General features: G+C 42.4%; 1 protein-coding gene across 2 annotated transcripts in view; it reads left to right on the plus strand.

The window, feature by feature from the left end:
• LOC134322890 (protein Aster-B-like) overlaps positions 1-20257 on the plus strand; it is a 46047-nt gene that overhangs the window by 14419 nt on the left and 11371 nt on the right. For both annotated transcript variants that reach the window (XM_063004297.1, XM_063004298.1), the window contains exons 2-15: positions 3197-3410; positions 8864-8884; positions 13655-13739; positions 14498-14601; positions 14710-14805; positions 15275-15355; positions 15481-15596; positions 15910-16072; positions 16175-16370; positions 16466-16612; positions 16697-16815; positions 17812-17954; positions 19276-19379; positions 19483-19683. In XM_063004297.1, the coding sequence (XP_062860367.1) occupies positions 3197-3410; positions 8864-8884; positions 13655-13739; positions 14498-14601; positions 14710-14805; positions 15275-15355; positions 15481-15596; positions 15910-16072; positions 16175-16370; positions 16466-16612; positions 16697-16815; positions 17812-17954; positions 19276-19379; positions 19483-19683 (1790 nt within the window). The remainder of the gene's footprint in view (positions 1-3196; positions 3411-8863; positions 8885-13654; positions 13740-14497; positions 14602-14709; positions 14806-15274; positions 15356-15480; positions 15597-15909; positions 16073-16174; positions 16371-16465; positions 16613-16696; positions 16816-17811; positions 17955-19275; positions 19380-19482; positions 19684-20257) is intronic.

Here is a 20257-nt window from a genome sequence, read left to right on the forward strand (position 1 = left end):
AGTCAAGTCAAGTCAAGTCAACTTTATTTATATAGCGCTTTTTACAATATACATTGTCTCAAAGCAACTTTACAAAATACAGGACCAACAGATACAAAAACCCCTGTTGAGCAAGCCGAGGGCGACTGAAGAAACGATGATGGATGGATGGAAGAAATAATGGATGGATGGATAGATATATAGATAGAAGAAATGATGGATGTATAGATGGATGGATGGATGGATGGAAGAAACGATGGATGGATGGATAGATATATAGATAGAAGAAACAATGGATGGATAGATATATAGATAGAAGAAACAATGGATGGATAGATATATAGATAGAAGAAACAATGGATGGATAGATATATAGATAGAAGAAATGATGGATGTATAGATGGATGGATGGATGGATGGATGGAAGAAACGATGGATGGATAGATATATAGATAGAAGAAACAATGGATGGATAGATATATAGATAGAAGAAACAATGGATGGATAGATATATAGATAGAAGAAACAATGGATGGATAGATATATAGATAGAAGAAACAATGGATGGATAGATATATAGATAGAAGAAACAATGGATGGATAGATATATAGATAGAAGAAACAATGGATGGATAGATATATAGATAGAAGAAATGATGGATGTATAGATGGATGGATGGATGGATGGAAGAAACGATGGATGGATGGATAGATATATAGATAGAAGAAATGATGGATGTATAGATGGATGGATGGATGGATGGAAGAAACGATGGATGGATAGATATATAGATAGAAGAAACAATGGATGGATAGATATATAGATAGAAGAAACGATGGATGGATAGATATATAGATAGAAGAAACAATGGATGGATAGATATATAGATAGAAGAAATGATGGATGGATAGATATATAGATAGAAGAAACAATGGATGGATAGATATATAGATAGAAGAAATGATGGATGGATAGATATATAGATAGAAGAAACAATGGATGGATAGATATATAGATAGAAGAAATGATGGATGGATAGATATATAGATAGAAGAAACGATGGATGGATAGATATATAGATAGAAGAAACAATGGATGGATAGATATATAGATAGAAGAAATGATGGATGTATAGATGGATGGATGGATGGATGGAAGAAACGATGGATGGATAGATATATAGATAGAAGAAACAATGGATGGATAGATATATAGATAGAAGAAACAATGGATGGATAGATATATAGATAGAAGAAACGATGGATGGATAGATATATAGATAGAAGAAACAATGGATGGATAGATATATAGATAGAAGAAATGATGGATGGATAGATATATAGATAGAAGAAACAATGGATGGATAGATATATAGATAGAAGAAATGATGGATGGATAGATATATAGATAGAAGAAACGATGGATGGATAGATATATAGATAGAAGAAACAATGGATGGATAGATATATAGATAGAAGAAATGATGGATGTATAGATGGATGGATGGATGGATGGAAGAAACGATGGATGGATAGATATATAGATAGAAGAAACAATGGATGGATAGATATATAGATAGAAGAAATGATGGATGGATAGATATATAGATAGAAGAAATGATGGATGGATAGATATATAGATAGAAGAAATGATGGATGGATAGATATATAGATAGAAGAAACAATGGATGGATAGATATATAGATAGAAGAAACAATGGATGGATAGATATATAGATAGAAGAAACAATGGATGGATGGATGGATGGATATAGATAGAAGAAATGATGGATGGATAGATGGATGTATAGATGGATGGATGGACATACAGATTCTGACCCCAAATCAGAAAAGGTTGAGACAGTATACAAATGCAGCGTTCCTTACATTTACTTTGACTTTTATTTTATTGCAGACAGGATAAATCCAAAATATTGTCACGGGGTGTCTAGCTCAGGTTTGCCCCCTTGCATCCTACACACTGGAATTCCTCTCGATTCCTTGAATGGTTTAATGATATTCTGCACTGTAGAGGGAGAAATACGCAAATCACCTCCAATCTTTCTTTGAGGTTCATTGTTCTTAAACATTTCAATCATTTTCTCACACATTTGTTGACAAACTGGATCCTCTGATCAGCTTTGCTCTTCAAAGACGAGGACGAACTTTTATGTTTTTTACCTCTTTATTAGCCCTAAATGAACTTTTCTGGAATGTGCTAAAGGCCTGCAAAGCATTTATGGACGTATAACAACAAACGCAATGAAGCTGACCAGACAAAACATGAAATATTTTGGGTTCAGACTGTCTGCAAAGAAATATAAGTCAAAGTAAATGTCAGAAACTCTGTTTTTAATACCGTCCCAATTTTTTCTGACTGAAAGATGGTCTCTGTCTTTAGCAAATGTTTTGTACATAACCCAAACAAGTTACAGAATTCAGATTTAACGTGTTTTACTGAAATAAAGGATAAATAAATATAAAATTCACTTATATGTGAAGACAAGGACAGTGTTAGCAACAGGCTACCGTATTTTAACTAGCGTAGCAACACGGTGATTAGAAAACTCGTAAAACCAAAATATGAATAAGAATAACATAAAAACATCTAAATGCTGTTATACTCAAAGATTATGATTTATTAAAGGTGAAAATACAAAGGATGGCTTTAGATGGACTTGTGATGTTTACAGTCATCAAAGAGTCAAACAAAATGGCTTCTGTACAGAATGCATTTACTGAACTTCGCCACAAGGTGGCGGTGTTTCCACACTGCTGGTTCAGGATGGATGGATAGAAAGATAATAAACAAATCGGTGGATCTGGATGAATAAATGAACAAATAAATGTTTGGATGATGGAGATTCTGGAATGAATATGTGGTATGATTTAATTAAGATGAATAATTTCCTCCTACAAGTCCAAAGACATGCAGTGAGGTTTATTAAAGATACTAGAACATTGTGTGTGTGAATGTATCTACACTATGATGGACTGGCGACCTGTCGAATGCAGCACATAAACAGTAATTCTGCACTGAATGTGTAGAAATTGATTGTAAATCATGTGTGTACTTCTTTCCCCCGGGAAAATCAACAGAATATTGAATGTGACCGGAGGGGACTGAACGTTTCTGTGTTTACATCCAGAGAAAATATCCAGCCGAAGCTTCTGAGATTTTAATGAGCGTCTCTTTATTTCTCTGTCGTTTCCTCCAGCACTGCCAGTAATTCCACCCGGAGCAGTCCCGCTTGCTCTCCGGTGCTGAGGAAGCGCTGTCGCTCGCCCACTGTGCCCAGTCTGGAGGGAGAGAACATGGTGGAGAAGGGCTCCGAGAGCACCGACACCTCCAAGTCACCCTCCACCCCGGAGCAGCTGGTCGCCCGAACGTACTCGTCTCAGTCCACGCGGAGCAGCTCCAAAAACTCCAAGGTGAGGAGGTGTGAGGCCGCTGACTTTTATCCTTGTGCATTCAAGGTCTCCGGGGGGTCTGAAATTGTTTTCCATGAGTAGTGATGCATGATGGATGTTCTGTTATTTGCGTTATAAAATCTCTAAATGTTTCCTATTCTATGACCTACAAATCAAACAAAATTTCCAAAAAGTTGGGACAGTTTGTTAAAATAACTCGAAACTGGATCTTTTAACTGATGAAAGTACAAAGAAAAGATTTCTAATGTTTTCATTATTATCATTTGTTGTATTTTATTAATTTCTAATTTCCTTCAGGATCAATAAAGTATCTATCTACCTACCTACCTACCTACCTACCTATCTACCTACCTACCTACCTACCTACCTATCTATCTATCTATCTACCTACCTACCTACCTACCTACCTACCTACCTACCTACCTATCTATCTATCTACCTACCTACCTACCTACCTACCTACCTACCTACCTACCTATCTATCTATCTACCTACCTACCTACCTACCTATCTATCTATCTATCTATCTATCTATCTATCTATCTATCTATCTAACCATCTATCTATCTATCTATCTATCTATCTATCTATCTATCTATCTATCTATCTATCTTTTGTAAATTAAATCCTGCAAAACTGTCCAAAGAGTTGGGACAGGGGCCGGCAGGATGGATGGATGGATGGATAAACTGATGTATAAATAGGTGGATGGATTGAAAGCTTATGGATGGATAGATGGATGGATGGATGGATGGATGGATGGATGGATGGATTGCTGGATGGATGGATGGATGGATGAATAACGTGAATGATGGATGATGTGGATAAATGGATGGATGGAAAAACTGATGCATGGATTGATAGATGAATGGATAGATGAATAAACTGATGGACGAATGGATGGATGGATAACGTGAATGATGGATGGATGGATGTAAAAACTAATAGATGGATGGATGGATGGATAGATGGATGGATGGATGGATGGGTGGGTGGGTGGATGGATGGAAAAACTGATAGATGGATGGATAGATAGATGGATGGATGGATGGATGGAAAAACTGATAGATGGATGGATGGATAGATAGATAGATGGATGGAAAAACTGATAGATGGATGGATGGATAGATGGATGGATGGATGGATGGATAGATAGATCGGTGGGTGGATGGATAAATGGATGGATGGAAAAACTGATGGATGGATGGATGATGTGGATGAGTGAATAGAAGGATGGATGTATAGATGGATGAATAGATTGATATCTGGTGGATGGATGGATGGATAGATGGATGGATGATGTGGATGAGTGAATAGAAGGATGGATGTATAGATGAGTAGATTGATGGCTAGGTGGATGGGTGTATAGATGGATGAATAGATGAATAACGTGAATGATGGATGATGTGGATAAATGGATGGATGGAAAAACTGATGGATGGATGTATAGATGGATGAATGATGTGTATGAGTGAATAGAAGGATGGATGTATAGATGGATGAATAGATTGATATCTGGTGGCTGAAAGGATGGATGGACGGATAGATGATGTGGATGAATAAATGGATGGATGGATGAATAGATTAATGACTGGTGGATGGATGTATAGATAAATGATGTGGATGGAGAAATGAGTAGATGGAAGAATGGATAGATGATGTGGATGAATAGATGGATGGATGGAAGAATGGATAGATGATGTGGATGAATAAATGGATGGATGGATAGGTGGATGGCTGGTTGATAGTTTGTTTCTATACGTTCTGTAGATACTAGTCAGTAAAGTTGGCTGTACCGTTGTGGCATTGGCTTTTTCTTGCTTGGCATCGGTTAAACCATGGCAACCAAACGCCCACAGGGTGACGAGCGCTCAGCCATTTGGGCGACAGTAGGCAGAAAGTCACTTGTGGTCTGAACGTTGGGTTAAATTTGGGATCATGTGATCATATCAGCTGGACGTTACTCCTCTCATTCTCATTTCTCACTCGCCTGCTTTGTTTTTCTTTCTTTCTTTCTTTATTTAGTTTTAAGCTTCTGTATAAAAATATCTGTTATCTAAAATGTCTCAGCTCACGTTTGCTGTTTTCATTTGTTGCATTTCTGTTTTATTTTCTTTTTCTTTGTGTTGCGTGTTCTGATTTCTTTCTTCTTCTCCTCGGTGCATGCTAGTCTCACAAGCGACTGTCCAAAGTAAGCATTTCTCTTTTCTGTTTTCTGCTCGTGCTTCCTCTCTTACACACTCGCACGGTTGCGCACAAATGACTGGACGTACTGACCGGTCATTTGTGAGTCGCGTCCTGATCCTCACCTCTGTTTGTTCGTCTGTCTGTACTGATGTGTTTAATGTTTGATGTGTGTGTGTGTGTGTGTGTTTACACTCCTGTCCTGAGATAAACCGAGATATTACTGTATAATAACAGTTAAAAAGTGTCCAGCATCTTTAGTCAGACACTTTCCTTGATATATTTGGAGGAATAAAATAAACGCCTTGTGTAGGTTTGCTTTTATTTGGAAATGTGGGGCCTTAAACCAGCAACCTTCTCATTACAAGGGACACACTGGGGCATGACCAGTCACGTCTGTGTAGACGCCTAGCTGGCCGATATCACCACTGAGATTCAAACCCAGATCTCCGCTGTGCCACCCAAACACCCTGAAAAGTTTATTATTAATGGTTTATTATAATGTCCTTGTTTATCAGGGTCATGACGTTATATTACTCAGATTTATTGTGCAACATTAATAAAATAAATTAATAAATAAATCCTTTTTTTTTCTTATTTTTCATTGATTGAAACATTTCCTAGAGTACATAAATAAATAAGTACATAAATAAATAAATAAAGATTGTTTTTTCCTATTTTTCATTGATTGAAGCATCCTATAAAGGGCAACATTAAATAGATCATTAAATAAATCAATATTTTTATTGATTGAAACATTTCAAAAGGTAAAACATTTAATAAATAATTAAATAAATGAATACATATTTTTTTATTTTTTTTATTTTTCATTGATTGAAACATCTCATAGAGGGCAACATTAAATAAATCTATAAATAAATAAATATTAATAAAAATTTCTTAGAAATCAACATTAAATAAATAAATATTTTCTTTTTTTCATTGATTAAAACATTTTATAAAGGGCAACATTAAATAAATAAATCAATCAATAAATAAATTAATATTTTTTTTCTTATTTTGCATTGATTGAAACATTACTTAGAGTGCAACATTAAATAAATAAATATTTGTTTTCTTATTTTTTATTATTGATTGAGGCTCAAACACTTCCAGGATTATTGTAAGGTGTGCTCCAGTATTCGTGTAGCACATGTGCTGGCTGCACCATCTACTGTAGGTTTGGTTTCCACTGGCCAATGAGCTGAAACGCAGCTTCTGCAGGTCGCTGCAGCTTCGACTGCGACGTTGCATCAAATGATTACGAAGACCAACTGAGAGAACGTTAAAAACCTCAGAGAGGCGCCCAGGTAGTGCGTGTGCCAGGTGAATATACCCTCCTCGTACGCCATCGGGGTCTAAAGCAGCGGAGGACTAATCAGCTACGATACAACAGGAGAAAAAAGGGAGAAAATGCAGAAATAAAATAAAAACGTGTACTTTTATAGACAATGCCAAACGTAGAACGCATAAATATGTACATAACATCTGGTAGAAGTGATGCGTCATTACACATGGGTCAGAAATACCTGATCGTTTCTTACTGCCGCTTCATTCATTTTATTCTGTTCTGCTCCTTCACTTCACTCGTCTTCACTCGTCTTCACTCGTCTTCGCAGTACGACAGACTAAACCTGATTAAAGTAAGACTTCGATTTTCTTCATTTCACCTCTTTCTCCCTCAGCACCAACCTCCGAACCTCCATCACATCCCTCCTGCAGCTCGTTCTCTGTCTCTTAGTGCCTCTGTCCTTCTCCCTGACTCTCCTGAACCCTGTAGTGCTGTAGACCCTGAAGTCGTGTGTCTGGATGTACGTGAACCCAAGACGTTTCAAATATACGGAACTTTTCAAAACCTTGGGTGGGTCGCAGACAAGAATAATAATAATAATACAATAAACGATTTTAACAGGCAAAAAAAAAAGAAACTTGTACACACACGCCATCTTGTGGAAGCTTTACGTTACACATTGTTAACCGCAGTGGGACCAGATCGCCATCTCTTTTATTAATGAAGTATATTAGTTTTGATGAATTTGATGTTTAGAAAAATGTCTTTTCAAGTCGCATGTGACCACCAACAATTTAATAATACAGGAAATAATCATGAGGCCGCACGGTGGGTAGCACCGTCGCCTCACAGCAAGAAAGGTCCTGGGTTCCATCCCCAGGCGGGGCGGTCCGGGTCCTTTCTGTGTGGAGTTTGCATGTTCTCCCCGTGTCTGCGTGGGTTTCCTCCGGGAGTCCAAAAACATGCAGTCAGGTTAATTGGAGTCACTGAACCGCCCTGTAGGTGAATGGGTGTGTGTGTATGTGTGTGTGTGTTTGCCCTGCGATGGACTGGCGCCCCATCCAGGGTGTTACTGTGTGCCTTGCGCCCATTGAAAAGCTAGGATAGGCTCCAGGACCCCCCCACGACCATGATTGGATAAGCGGTTAAGAAAGTGAGAGAGTGAGAAAATAATCATGCACATGATCTGTATCGGCTAAGTTTGGTATTTTTATGTAAATAAGGACGCACTTATAACACGTTTTACTGTTTAAATTTAAAAATAAATAAACAAATAAAGAACTAAATGTTGCTAAATGGTTGTTTGCTTGAAAAGGGGTTCCAGGAATAATAAACTCCATTTGTGGTAGAAATGTTTTATTGCTTGAAAGTTTGTGTAAGTTTTGTGGATCTAGAGGTTTCACCAGTATTTTATCCTGGTCAGGGGTACAGTGGGTCAGGTTTTCCCAGAATCACTGGGCACAGTGCAGTAACACACCCCAGACTGGACGCCAATCCAAAGTGGGACCTCAGCCACCTACCTGCGTCTACCTACAAGCCCCCACAGCCAAATCGAGTCTGTATGTGCACTCCCGACAGGCTGATAGCACAGCGATTTGAACCCTGAACAGGACACAAATCTATCCCAGGTGCTCGGCCATCAATCAGACACTCGACTGGACAAAGCCTTTATAACACACTTCACTGCGTGTCCCAAACCAGGACAGGGTGCCAGTCTATCACCGGGCACCGCTCACCCGGTCACTCGCCTACTGACACCCAGTCGTGGGCCAAAAAATGCGTCCGAGAAAGCGTTTGTCCATGAATGTCAACGACTAGTGCCACCCTTCAGACCTTGCCCTTAAAACTGTAAATAAACTCTGTGTGTGTGTGTGTGTGTGTGTGTGTGTGTGTGTGTGTGTGTGTGTGTGTGTGTGTGTGTGTGATAACCCAGTGCTTTTAATAGCAACACTCACGCTTGTTTTTCTCTCTCACACAGAAAAGCCAGAGCTGGTACAACGTGAGTAACTTCTCGATTCTTTATCCATCCATGTGTGTTTTTGCTAGTGTGTGTGTGTGTGTGTGTGTGTGTGTATCTTTGAGTGTGTATCTCTGAGTGTGTGTGTGTGTGTGTGTGTGTGTATCTTTGAGTGTGTATCTCTGAGTGTGTGTGTGTGTGTGTGTATCTCTGTGTTTGTCTGTGTGTGTGTGTATATGTGTGTGTATCTCTGAGTGTGTGTGTATCTGTGTGTGTATATCTCTGTGTTTGTGTGTGTATCTCTGTGTTTGTGTGTGTGTTTCTGTGTTTGTGTGTGTATCTCTGTGTTTAAGTGTGTATCTGTGTTTGTGTGTGTATCTGTGTTTGTGTGTGTATCTCTGTGTTTGTGTGTGTATCTGTGTTTGTGTGTGTATCTCTGTGTTTGTGTGTGTATCTGTGTTTGTGTGTGTATCTCTGTGTTTGTGTGTGTATCTGTGTTTAAGTGTGTATCTGTGTTTGTGTGTGTATCTGTGTTTGTGTGTGTATCTCTGTGTTTGTGTGTGTATCTGTGTTTGTGTGTATCTCTGTGTTTAAGTGTGTATCTGTGTTTGTGTGTGTATCTGTGTTTGTGTGTGTATCTCTGTGTTTGTGTGTGTATCTCTGTGTTTGTGTGTGTATATGTGTTTGTGTGTGTATCTCTGTGTTTGTGTGTGTATCTGTGTTTGTGTGTGTATCTCTGTGTTTGTGTGTGTATCTCTGTGTTTGTGTGTGTATCTCTGTGTTTGTGTGTGTATCTGTGTTTGTGTGTGTATCTCTGTGTTTGTGTGTGTATCTGTGTTTGTGTGTGTATCTCTGTGTTTGTGTGTGTATCTGTGTTTGTGTATGTATCTGTGTTTGTGTGTGTATCTCTGTGTTTGTGTGTGTATCTGTGTTTGTGTATCTCTGTGTTTGTCTGTGTGTGTGTATGTGTGTGTATCTGTGTTTGTGTATGTATCTGTGTTTGTGTGTGTATCTCTGTTTGTGTGTGTATCTGTGTTTGTGTATCTCTGTGTTTGTCTGTGTGTGTATATGTGTGTGTATCTCTGAGTGTGTGTGTATCTGTGTTTGTGTATCTCTGTGTGTTTGTGTGTGTATCTGTGTATCTCTGTGTTTGTGTGTGTGGGTGTATCTCTGTGTTTGTGTGTGTATCTCTATTTTTGTGTGTGTATCTGTGTCTGTGTGTGTATCTCTGTGTTTGTGTGTGTATCTCTGTGTTTGTGTGTATCTGTGTCTGTGTGTATCTCTGTGTTTGTCTCTGTGTGTGTATCTCTGAGTGTCTGTGCTTGTGTGTGTGTGTGTGTGTGTGTGTGTGTGTGGGCGATGATGATCTCCCATGGCACTGAGTGTTCAGTGATTACAACTCAGCCGTCCATACATGAGCTCTGAGCCTGCAGTGATGTTGAACTTGCCGGCCACTTCTTTTCACCTGCGTGAGACAGGTTCATATGGAGATCTGGAGTTATCCTCCACCCACTGCACCACTGTTGCGTTTGTATTAACGCGTGTGAATAAAGTCACAGCAGTGCAGACGCATCATATCATATAAAACCCGTAACAGGAAAAGCTCGATGTTTCCGCATGTGTGTGTGGATGATTTCATTGGGACACGCCCGCTTCTCCTGGTACCAGCCGTCGACAGCGCTTAATGTTTGTTCCTGGAGTTAATTAGTAACGGACTTGGGGAAGAACACACACACACACAACCTTGATAACCTGCCCCTGCATACCTGTACTGAGAACATCCTCATCCTCATTTATCCTGTAACTCTGTGGGTTTTCACGTCGGCTTATTTTGTTTTTGGAAAGCCGTCATAATGACACTGATTAAGGTCCTCATGCTGAATCCTTCGTTGGAGATTAGAAAGAGTCTTTTATTAAACATGGACTCTGAGGGTGTGTTTATACTTGTTGTCAGTTGGATTAAAACGAACCCTGGTGTGATTTACTCTGTTATTGCGGTTAATTACAGTAAAGCGTGAAGCTTCCTTTTGAACTCTGGTGCACCAAATGAGCAAGCTAAGACCGCCTGAGCAAAGGCGCATATCTAAATGAATTCGGATATGAATATTTGTATTTATTTTATTTATTCATTAGGATTTTAACGTCACGTTTTACACTCTTGGTTACATTCATGACAGAAACGGTAGTTACTCATTACACAGGTTTCACATGCATGTCTTTGGACTGTGGGAGGAAACCCACACAGACACGGGGAGAACATGCAAACTCGGCACAGAAAGGACCCGGACCGCCCCGCATGGGGATGGAACCCAGGACCTTCCTGCTGTGAAGCGACAGTGCCACCCACCGAGCCACCGTGCCGCCCAGATATGAATACGATGCAATCCAAAAGATATGATGTCACAACACAGCGTGTGATGTCACAAGATGTGACACTGAACGCACCAGACGAGCTTCTTTGGTGTGTTTTGACTCCTTTATCCAGCTTTATCACCTCTTACTGTCTTTCCGATGGTCAAAAATACCAGCGTGGTGCATCGTTCTGACCACTGGCTCGCAAAATATACGACATACGTGCATCATACGTCACAATTTGTACTTATATTGCTTTGATTACGCATTTGTGAGTGTGAACGCTGAGCAAACCAGAACTAAAATGTAAAAATGTGTTATTTATTGTTTGGTCCGGACCAGGGGAACCAAACTTCAAGTATAAAAAAGTTTTACTGTTTAGAGGTCGAGTGACTGTTGGATGTTTTGATTTTAGTACGTATTCTGCATGTCATTATGGCAAAAACAATGACATGTATGTGTTGCATTTCACATTGTGCCACTGATTCACTTGGTCAGCGCTTGGTAAGCCTTAAAAGACAAACGCCCAACTTGGTTGGCAAAGATAAGAAAAATCCACACTTAAATGTCTGTAAAGGTTTAAGGCTTGGTAGTTTAAGGAAGGCACACACACACACACACACACACACACACACACACACACACTTGGCCAGCATGAAGACAAACACAGCAGCATAATAACTGATCTGTCTGATAGGGTTACTGTAGGGCAGAGCCACTATATATGTATGTGTGTGACAAACACTGCAGTCATGTGGCACTAGTCAGCGCAGACCGACACTTATACCAGCGATCTAGTGCTATCTGCTTCCAGAGCAGGATTCTCCAGAGGATCCTGAGGGATCAGGTAGATCTGGACTCCTTCAAACACCTTCGATATGGATTAACAGGTGATACATTTGGACACTGGGACTTGAACTTCAGATGTTCGTCTGTATTTTTAAACCAGAGGCGATTGTTCACTTCATTCAGGAAGGGCGGTATGAATAAAACACCAGCCTGGTGTTCGGGACCTGGACTTGGATCCACCAAACGGCTGTTTGTTTTAGATTGGTAGTTCACGTTCTCCTCATCTAGAGACCTTTAGCGACCTCTGGACTAAAACTTTGGGACCAAATGATTGCAGTGAGGAGACTCGTGGGAGGTCTTTATTATAAAGGAGCTTAAGCTTCACATTTGAACGTCAGTGGTCGAAAAGTCTCTGAAATTCATCCTGAAGAGACTCTTAGAATCAAAAAACTTCAAAAAACTGATGAACAGCTGAACACTTGCGGTGTTGATCAGTCAGAAGAGTCGGTGGTGTCTTAATTCAGTAAACCAGTAGTTCAGCTCGTGTAGAACGTCTTCATTACCTCTGAGAGCAAAGAAACGTCTGGAAAGGATTTTGATTCGATTGCCGAACTTGCTCGAATGGCTCATTAGTCTTCAGATTTTCTAGTATTGAAGCTGGCCGACACCTTCTGGAGTAGTGAAGAATTTAATCGGGCTGCTCAGTAATGGAGCCCTTGACGATGGGTTCACTGAGGGACTGGGAAGCCCTGTTGGAACTGGAAGATGCCCTTACTGTGTGGATGCAGCAGGAGTCGATGTGGCCCTGGAGCTCAGTAGACATCCAGACAGTGGAGGAAGATGATGAGGAGATCCCTGCTGTGAGTTGGCATGTTGTGCAGGGTATAAAAGGTGTTGAAGGTGAAAGGAACTGCTCCAAGTGTTTTGGGTGCTTTAATCGTGTTGCATCGAAGGGTCACTACTTTTTTCTTTCACTAGTTCTCATACTTAGGTGTCACCACCCGTAGTTCACTCTGGTCTGCATACCTGATTTGGCTCAGTTTTTAGAAGGGTTTGGGACAAAGAGCGCACTGACAAGCGCACCTTCCAATGCCATAGCCAGACATGTCTGTGTAGAGGCCTGACCAGTTGAAAGCACTGCTGAGATTCGGACCTCAGATCACAGGAGTGGACTAGCATATTTCATTGCAGTGTCACCAAGTGCCCACTACTTCCAGTCATCAGGAATATATATGACGATGACATGACACTCCATGTCCTTCATGTCCTCTGGCTTCAATGAGTCGTGGTCACTCATCAGCCTGTCAACAGTTCTCAGTTCTTGGTTTGGTCCTTCTTAGACCACTGTCAAAGTCTACCATCATCCCAACACACACCTATATACGCCAGGTGTACATAATAACATAACATACACCTGTAGACACTAAATAAACACACAAAGCCGTTTTTATTCATTAGCCTGCCTTAAATATGAACTTTTCAGTGAACTAAACTGGTACAGTGAGTGAGTGAGTGAGTGAGGATGTTTGGTGTGTCTTAGTGAGTGAGGATGTTTGGATGTCCGTGTCTTTAAGTGGATTGTCTGCATATGTAACATATGCAATGTCATTTTATTTTTTATTTTGCCCGTAAATGCGTGCATCCTCACCTGCTGGATCGTATCTCATCCAGGTTCTCAGTCCCACCTACAAGCAGAGAAATGAAGACTTCAGGAAGCTTTTCAAACAGCTGCCGGACACCGAGCGCCTCATCGTGGGTAAGAACTATAGACATGTGATTAGATACGTGTTTCTCTGCGTGTTTGACGTTATTTGTATTTATTTTATTTGGTTTTTAACAGCATCTAGTGCTGACCTGACCTGTGACCTGTGCCCACATACTGTTTTTTTTCTTTTATTCTGCACTGTGTTTATTGTGTTGTCTTGCACGTGTGTTCCTGGAGGAACGTTGTTTCGTGTCCATATGTACTTGTATAAAGCTGAAATGACAATAAAGCCTCCCTTGAACCCTTGGGTGAGGAACGGTGAGCTTGGAACGCACAATTTGACCTGCTAACCAACAGTGCTGCTGTGACAAGTGAAATCAGACAGCCAATCAAGTCATCGAGTCCGAGATTTTGGATTAGAGTCTGCTGCTTTGACTCGTCCATTTAATTAACCACTGGAACAATCGAGTGCTCGAGGCTCATCCAAAATCCACCAATAGGAGGAGGGCAGAGAAAGATTTGTGGACAAAGCATGAAGAGCAGAGCCCTGACCTCAGCCTTACTCGACAGTTTTGGAATGAACTTGAACGTCAGTATTAGTTCCCAATCATGCAAATGTCCTTTGACTGAATGGGCACAAATTCCCACAGACATAATTCTATTCTATAATTCTTTAATCCCATTTGTTTTTTGAAATGTGACATCCAGCAAGCTCACGGTCAGGTGTCCAAATACTTCTGCCTATATAGTGTATGCATGTCATCCTGCCAGTAAATACTGATATTCCACCTATGGTTTCGTTTCCTCAGATTATTCGTGCGCTCTGCAGAGGGACATCCTCCTGCAGGGCCGACTCTACCTTTCCGAGAACTGGATCTGTTTCTATAGCAACATCTTCCGCTGGGAGACTCTGGTACCAGTTCATTTGTTCAGTTTTTTTGTTCCTCCACGTTCATCTCGGTTACGTAATAGGTTTTTGGCGCAGTGCTGGATCTCCGAGTGTCTTTGTGCTCCTGTTTAGCTGACGGTGCGTCTGAAGGACATCTGCTTCATGACGAAAGAGAAGACGGCGCGTCTCATCCCCAACGCCATCCAGGTGTGCACGGATACCGAGAAGGTGAGGTCGACAACGGGGTCGACTGTGGTCCCACCCTCATCTCACGAAAACTCAGGGATTCGTCATAACTGCTGCAGTTGCGCCCCCCGCTGGCAGAGACAGGGTATAAGAGATCGGTGCATGATACGGATCTCCGTATGAACCCGTCTGGTGCTTCGACCGGTACAGTTCAGCAGTGAAGCCCAGCCAGCCTCACAGTGGGCATCCCAGTTCTTCCTAAAAGTGCTCAGTGGGGTTGAAAGCAGTAGAGTTTCTCCACGCTAAACTTCTTAAACCTTGTCTTTGGAGACAAAGTGGAACAGGAAAGGGCCTTCCCCAAATTCCTGCCACAAAATTAAAAGCATGTTATTTATTTTTAATCGATTTAGCAGTGGGTGTGGCCGAAACAGCTGTACTTATCAATATAAATGACACAATTTAATCAATAAAAGTACAACAGCAAATCTTACATTCTTTTTTTCCTCACTAGCACTTTTTCACCTCGTTCGGGGCGAGGGACAGGACGTACATGATGACGTTCCGTCTCTGGCAGAATGCCCTGCTGGATAAGGTAAGAACACACCTTCTTCTTCATGAGGGCTGATGCCCAAAATGTAAACATACACAACTCCCTCTGTATATGCAATAGCAAATGGGCGTTAACTCTATTCCATCGGTCTGTGTTGGTCTCGGCAGCCTCTGTGTCCTAAGGAGCTGTGGCACTTCGTCCATCAGTGCTACGGCAACGAGCTCGGACTGACCAGTGATGATGAGGACTACGTGCCCCCTGATGATGACCTCAACACCATGGGGTAAACACACAGCACACACCAAGGTCCCAGCCGAGGCGTACGGTCGTTTCACTGATTTCTGCTGCTCGTTTGTGCCTGTTTGGGTTTGGAACTTCTTAGTGACTCTTGAGACTTGAACACAGCGGCATGTAAACCCATGGTGGTGTAAGGCTTGCTTGACTGTGGGCAGTGACGCCTGTATTCCATCAGCGAAGAATCACAGTTGACATTGACAAACAACGTTCCTTCATTGAATACAAACAGGCTCGTATTGATATGCTGTGTGTGTGTGTGTGTGTGTGTGTGTGTGTGTGTGTGTGTGTGTGTGTGGTAGGTACTCTGAGGAGATTCCAGTAGAAGACAATGACGTGAATGATAACACGTCTAAGAGCAGCGGAGACAATAAGCAGGACGGAAGCCCACCATCACAGAAGAGATCCATCACACACTCCACCACTCCACCCAGCAGCACCGACATGCCCATGTCTGTTAGTACTGTAAGTACACACACACACACACACACACACACACACACACACTTACCACATTTTATGTACACTCCACATCTGTACTGACGAGTATCTCTGTGTTGACTGCAGTTCGATATCTCTCCTGAGGAGTACACGGACTGCCTGCCGGACCCGGAGCTCTTAGCACTGCCCCTACTGTCCGAGGAGAGGAACTGCGAGTCCACCGCGGGGCAGATAGGCCCCGTTCCCTTGGCCTCGCTCGACTTCAACGATAACGAAGACATTCCCACCGAACTCAGCGATTCATCCGACACACACGACGACGGTATATAAACATCACCGTAATAAACAACAGCACTTAATTATGGAGGTACGTATTGGTAACAGTGTGTGTGTGTGTGTGTGTGTGTGTGTGTTTAGAAGTGGAGGTGCAGGCGTTCCACGACGACCTGAACGGGCGCCAGTACATCAACGAGGTGTATAAGTTCGGCGTGGACACCATGTACGCGTTCCTCTTCACCGAGTCACAGTTCATGACTGACTTCATGGAGCAGAGAAGATTCACAGGTAACAGCAAAAAATAGAAACGTTATTCATGCTGTTTGTTTATGAGCGTCTTTAATCTGCGCCCCCCCCCCCCTGTAAACGCAGACGTGGTGTTTCACCCGTGGAAGAAAGGCGACGCCGGGAACCAGAGGAGAGAGATCATGTACACCATCTCGCTGTCCAACCCTCTCGCTCCCAAAACCGCCACCGTCTGTGAGACTCAGGTGAGCCATGATCACGAATTAGCGCGGTAAAACCTGATCAGCGTGTGAATCTGAGCTGAACCTGCATCAGTGTGGAATAAGCGTCAGATCCAGGGTTACAGCTCCACATGTATCTGTGTTTATCTGGATTCTCCTCCCTGTTTCACTTTTAAACTTGTGTTACGGCTCCAGCTTCTGAGAAACGGTGAGAATCAGAATCGGCTTCTCCCAGAGTCTAAAACGCTTCTGGTTGAAAATAAAGCTTAACGTGGTTTAATGTAGTAAAAGAACAAACAGTTCATCTCATTGGAGGAGCTTTGACAAGGTCAGCGGCAAACTGGGTCAAATTCTTGTGTGAATGTGCCCTTAGGTTGTCAATTTACCCTGAGTTGGCCGCTCAGGTGGCGCAGCGGTGAAAACACGCGCTGCAACCGGAGCTGGGATCTCGCATACATCGTATCGGAACTCGGCTCTGCCTTACCGGCTGAGGCTGAGCGGCCACACGAACGACGATTGGCCTGTTGTTCAGATGGGCGCGGCTAAGTCGGATGCGGGTCTCTCTCTGTCAGACTGGTGCAATTACGACCTCTGCCGGCTGATTAGAGGCGCCTACGCAGAGATGAGGAAAGAGTGCTCTCAGGGTGTGTCTCTCCGTACACAACGCTAGGTGGCACTTGTCAATGTGTGTGGGGGGGGCGTGGGTTAGCTTCGATCTCCTTAGTCCTTAAAGAAGAAATAAATTTACCCTAAGTTGCCACTGTTGGGCCTTTGAGCAAGGCTGTTAACCCTCAACTGCTGGAATTATTTTCAGTGTAGTGTAGCTTCGGATAAGCGACTGCTGAATGGTGTAAACGTAAATTCATACGTGTTGCAGTCACAACAGTGTAATATTTGCATATTACAGGCGTCTGTGGCTGCTATAGCAATCCACAATCGATGAACTATCAAGGTCCTAATGAGAAGTGCTACCCTGTTCCATAGATTTACTCGTGACGTGTCCGTCTCTCTCACGTCTAGACTCTGTACAAGGCCAGCCAGGAGAACGAGTGCTACATCATCGACGCGGAGGTGGTCACGCGCGACGTTCCGTATCACGACTACTTCTACACGCTGAACCGCTACGCGCTGACACGCGTGGCCAAGAACAAGTGCCGCCTCAGGTACGCCGTCTACAAACGTACCACCAAACTGACCGGGACCTCGTAGGACTTACTGTTAAAAAAAAACAAAAAAAACATGGGCTGTACAGTAGTTTAATCACCAGTACTTTACAGCTCTAACAGCCTCTACTCTCTGAGGATCTTTTTCTCAAGGTCGTGTGATGTGGTTTTGCCCATTTGTGTCCCGCCACAGCATCTCAGTAGGGTCGCCTTTCCCACACCTATTTAAAGACGTTCTTGAGGACCACACACGTGTTATTAACGTAGGAGTAGGGTGCACTTTCTTTTTCCCAAAAGTGTATTTTTTTTTTTTTATTTCATATCGTAGAACAACCAGAGCTGACATTTCGAACTCATCGACGCCAACATGGGCAACGGTCGGCTGTTGTTCATACAGGGTGAGAGCCAGACGGGACCTCATAATTGAGGCAATTGCGACCTCTGCTGGTAGATTGATGCCGCCTGCACAGAGTCGATGGATAATGCGTTGATCAGGGTGTGGCTCTCTGTACACAAAGCTAATCTGCATATGAACTCACCTCGTACACATAAAAAGATGCAGTATCGAGAGAAAAAGGGGAGAAAATGTATAAACAATATATTTTATATATTAATATATACTGTATATATATATATATATATATATATATGTAGTAAAAAAGGTCTAGGGCTTGGTAGAGAGAGAGCGAGGCAAATCCCCACACACATTAGATAAAGAGAAAATTTCAAATAACAGAGTAACAGGAATAATGGAACAAAATACAGTGTCCGCAACCCGCAATGGACAAAAGTGGACATTAAAGGAGGATAGTGCAGGCTGCTCTGGCCACCAGTGATAAAACAGGACAGTAACAGGTTACTGTAACCCGGCCATGTTACCTGTGTTACTTACGTTTGTGCTTAAAATGTATTTACGGGCGTCTCACCCCAGCGAACAGGGACGTTTTTGGTACACTTTGCCCTCCCGGTGGCCCTAAACACCAAACACCAGGGGGACATTCTGCACCGGAGTGGACCAAACGATCCGGCATGACGGCTCCAAGAGAAATGAGGTGTGCCAGCTAATGCGGTGGCATAGACAACTGGAAGAAGTTGTGATATTTATAGAAAACCTTCCACACTGTGACTCCGTGCTCCCTCTGCAGGCCAGACTGGGCCGTTTCTCTTACTTTAAAGAAATAATTTGCAAACTGTGAGCCTAAATCATGAAAGTCGGATCCTAGGAAGGTCTCTGGGTGTTTTCTTGTGTAAACCTGATGTCAGAAAATTAAAAGGCTCATACGAAGACAGACCAGGATTTAAGGTGCATGTTCTGCTGCAGGGTCTCGACAGAGCTGCGCTACAGGAAGCAGCCGTGGGGACTGGTGAAGGGGTTCATCGAGAAAAACTTCTGGAGTGGACTGGACGAGAACTTCAGGAGCCTGGGTGAGCGGCACACCTTGCACAGCTCTGTTATAACAACATGAACAAAGCAATAATAATAACACCCTTACTAACACCCTTTATAACCCCTCGTTCACCGCCGCAGAGCTTGAGCTGGCCAAAGCGGAAGACCTGCTGCTAGAAGCGCACAGGCCGTCTCCCAAAGCCAAAGCGCTGAAGAGCGCCACCCTGAGGAGGAGAAAAAGAACCCTCCCGCACCTGCGCACGCCACATCCGGAGGAGACGCTCAGCCCCGTGACCACGCCCACCGACGAGGAGGTCGTTCACAGAATCAAACACGTAGCAGGTCAGCTGACGGACTCGCACAGAATCGTAATCGTCACTGTACACTATATTAAAACTACTTACACTCTGCATACGTTCATGTACACGTGTGTTTATCAATACAGCGGTACCCTGAAACTCAACGTCAGTCGGTAAACACGTTGAGTTTCGAGCTATTTTTCCCCATAAGGATGTTTGGGGAACCTGTTAATGCGTCCATGGTCCCGTGGAGCTGCAGATATTTTAGTCTCATGTAAAATAATGAGGTTGTTTTTGACACTTAAACACTTTGACACTGAAATACAATTACTAACAGTTAAACATCAATAAAAATACAATAAAAGCTGCACTTTAGTTTTACTACTTTATTGTTTCCTGACGCTTCTTAATGGTGGAGATGCTTGATGTAGGAATACCGTATTCCCTTCAGCACCGGCGCATTCACATGACAAGTGACAAAGCCTCTTCTGCGCCACAAATCTTATCGTGACTTACTGTAGTAAAACAGCGAGTGAGGAATGTGATTAGTGGAGGAACTTATGAGCAGTAATAATGAAGAGGAGTTTAGTGCTCCTGTCTCCTTCTTTTACTACATT

This window comes from Trichomycterus rosablanca, chromosome 11, assembly GCF_030014385.1.
Source record: "Trichomycterus rosablanca isolate fTriRos1 chromosome 11, fTriRos1.hap1, whole genome shotgun sequence".
Classification (NCBI taxonomy): Eukaryota; Metazoa; Chordata; class Actinopteri; order Siluriformes; family Trichomycteridae; genus Trichomycterus; species Trichomycterus rosablanca.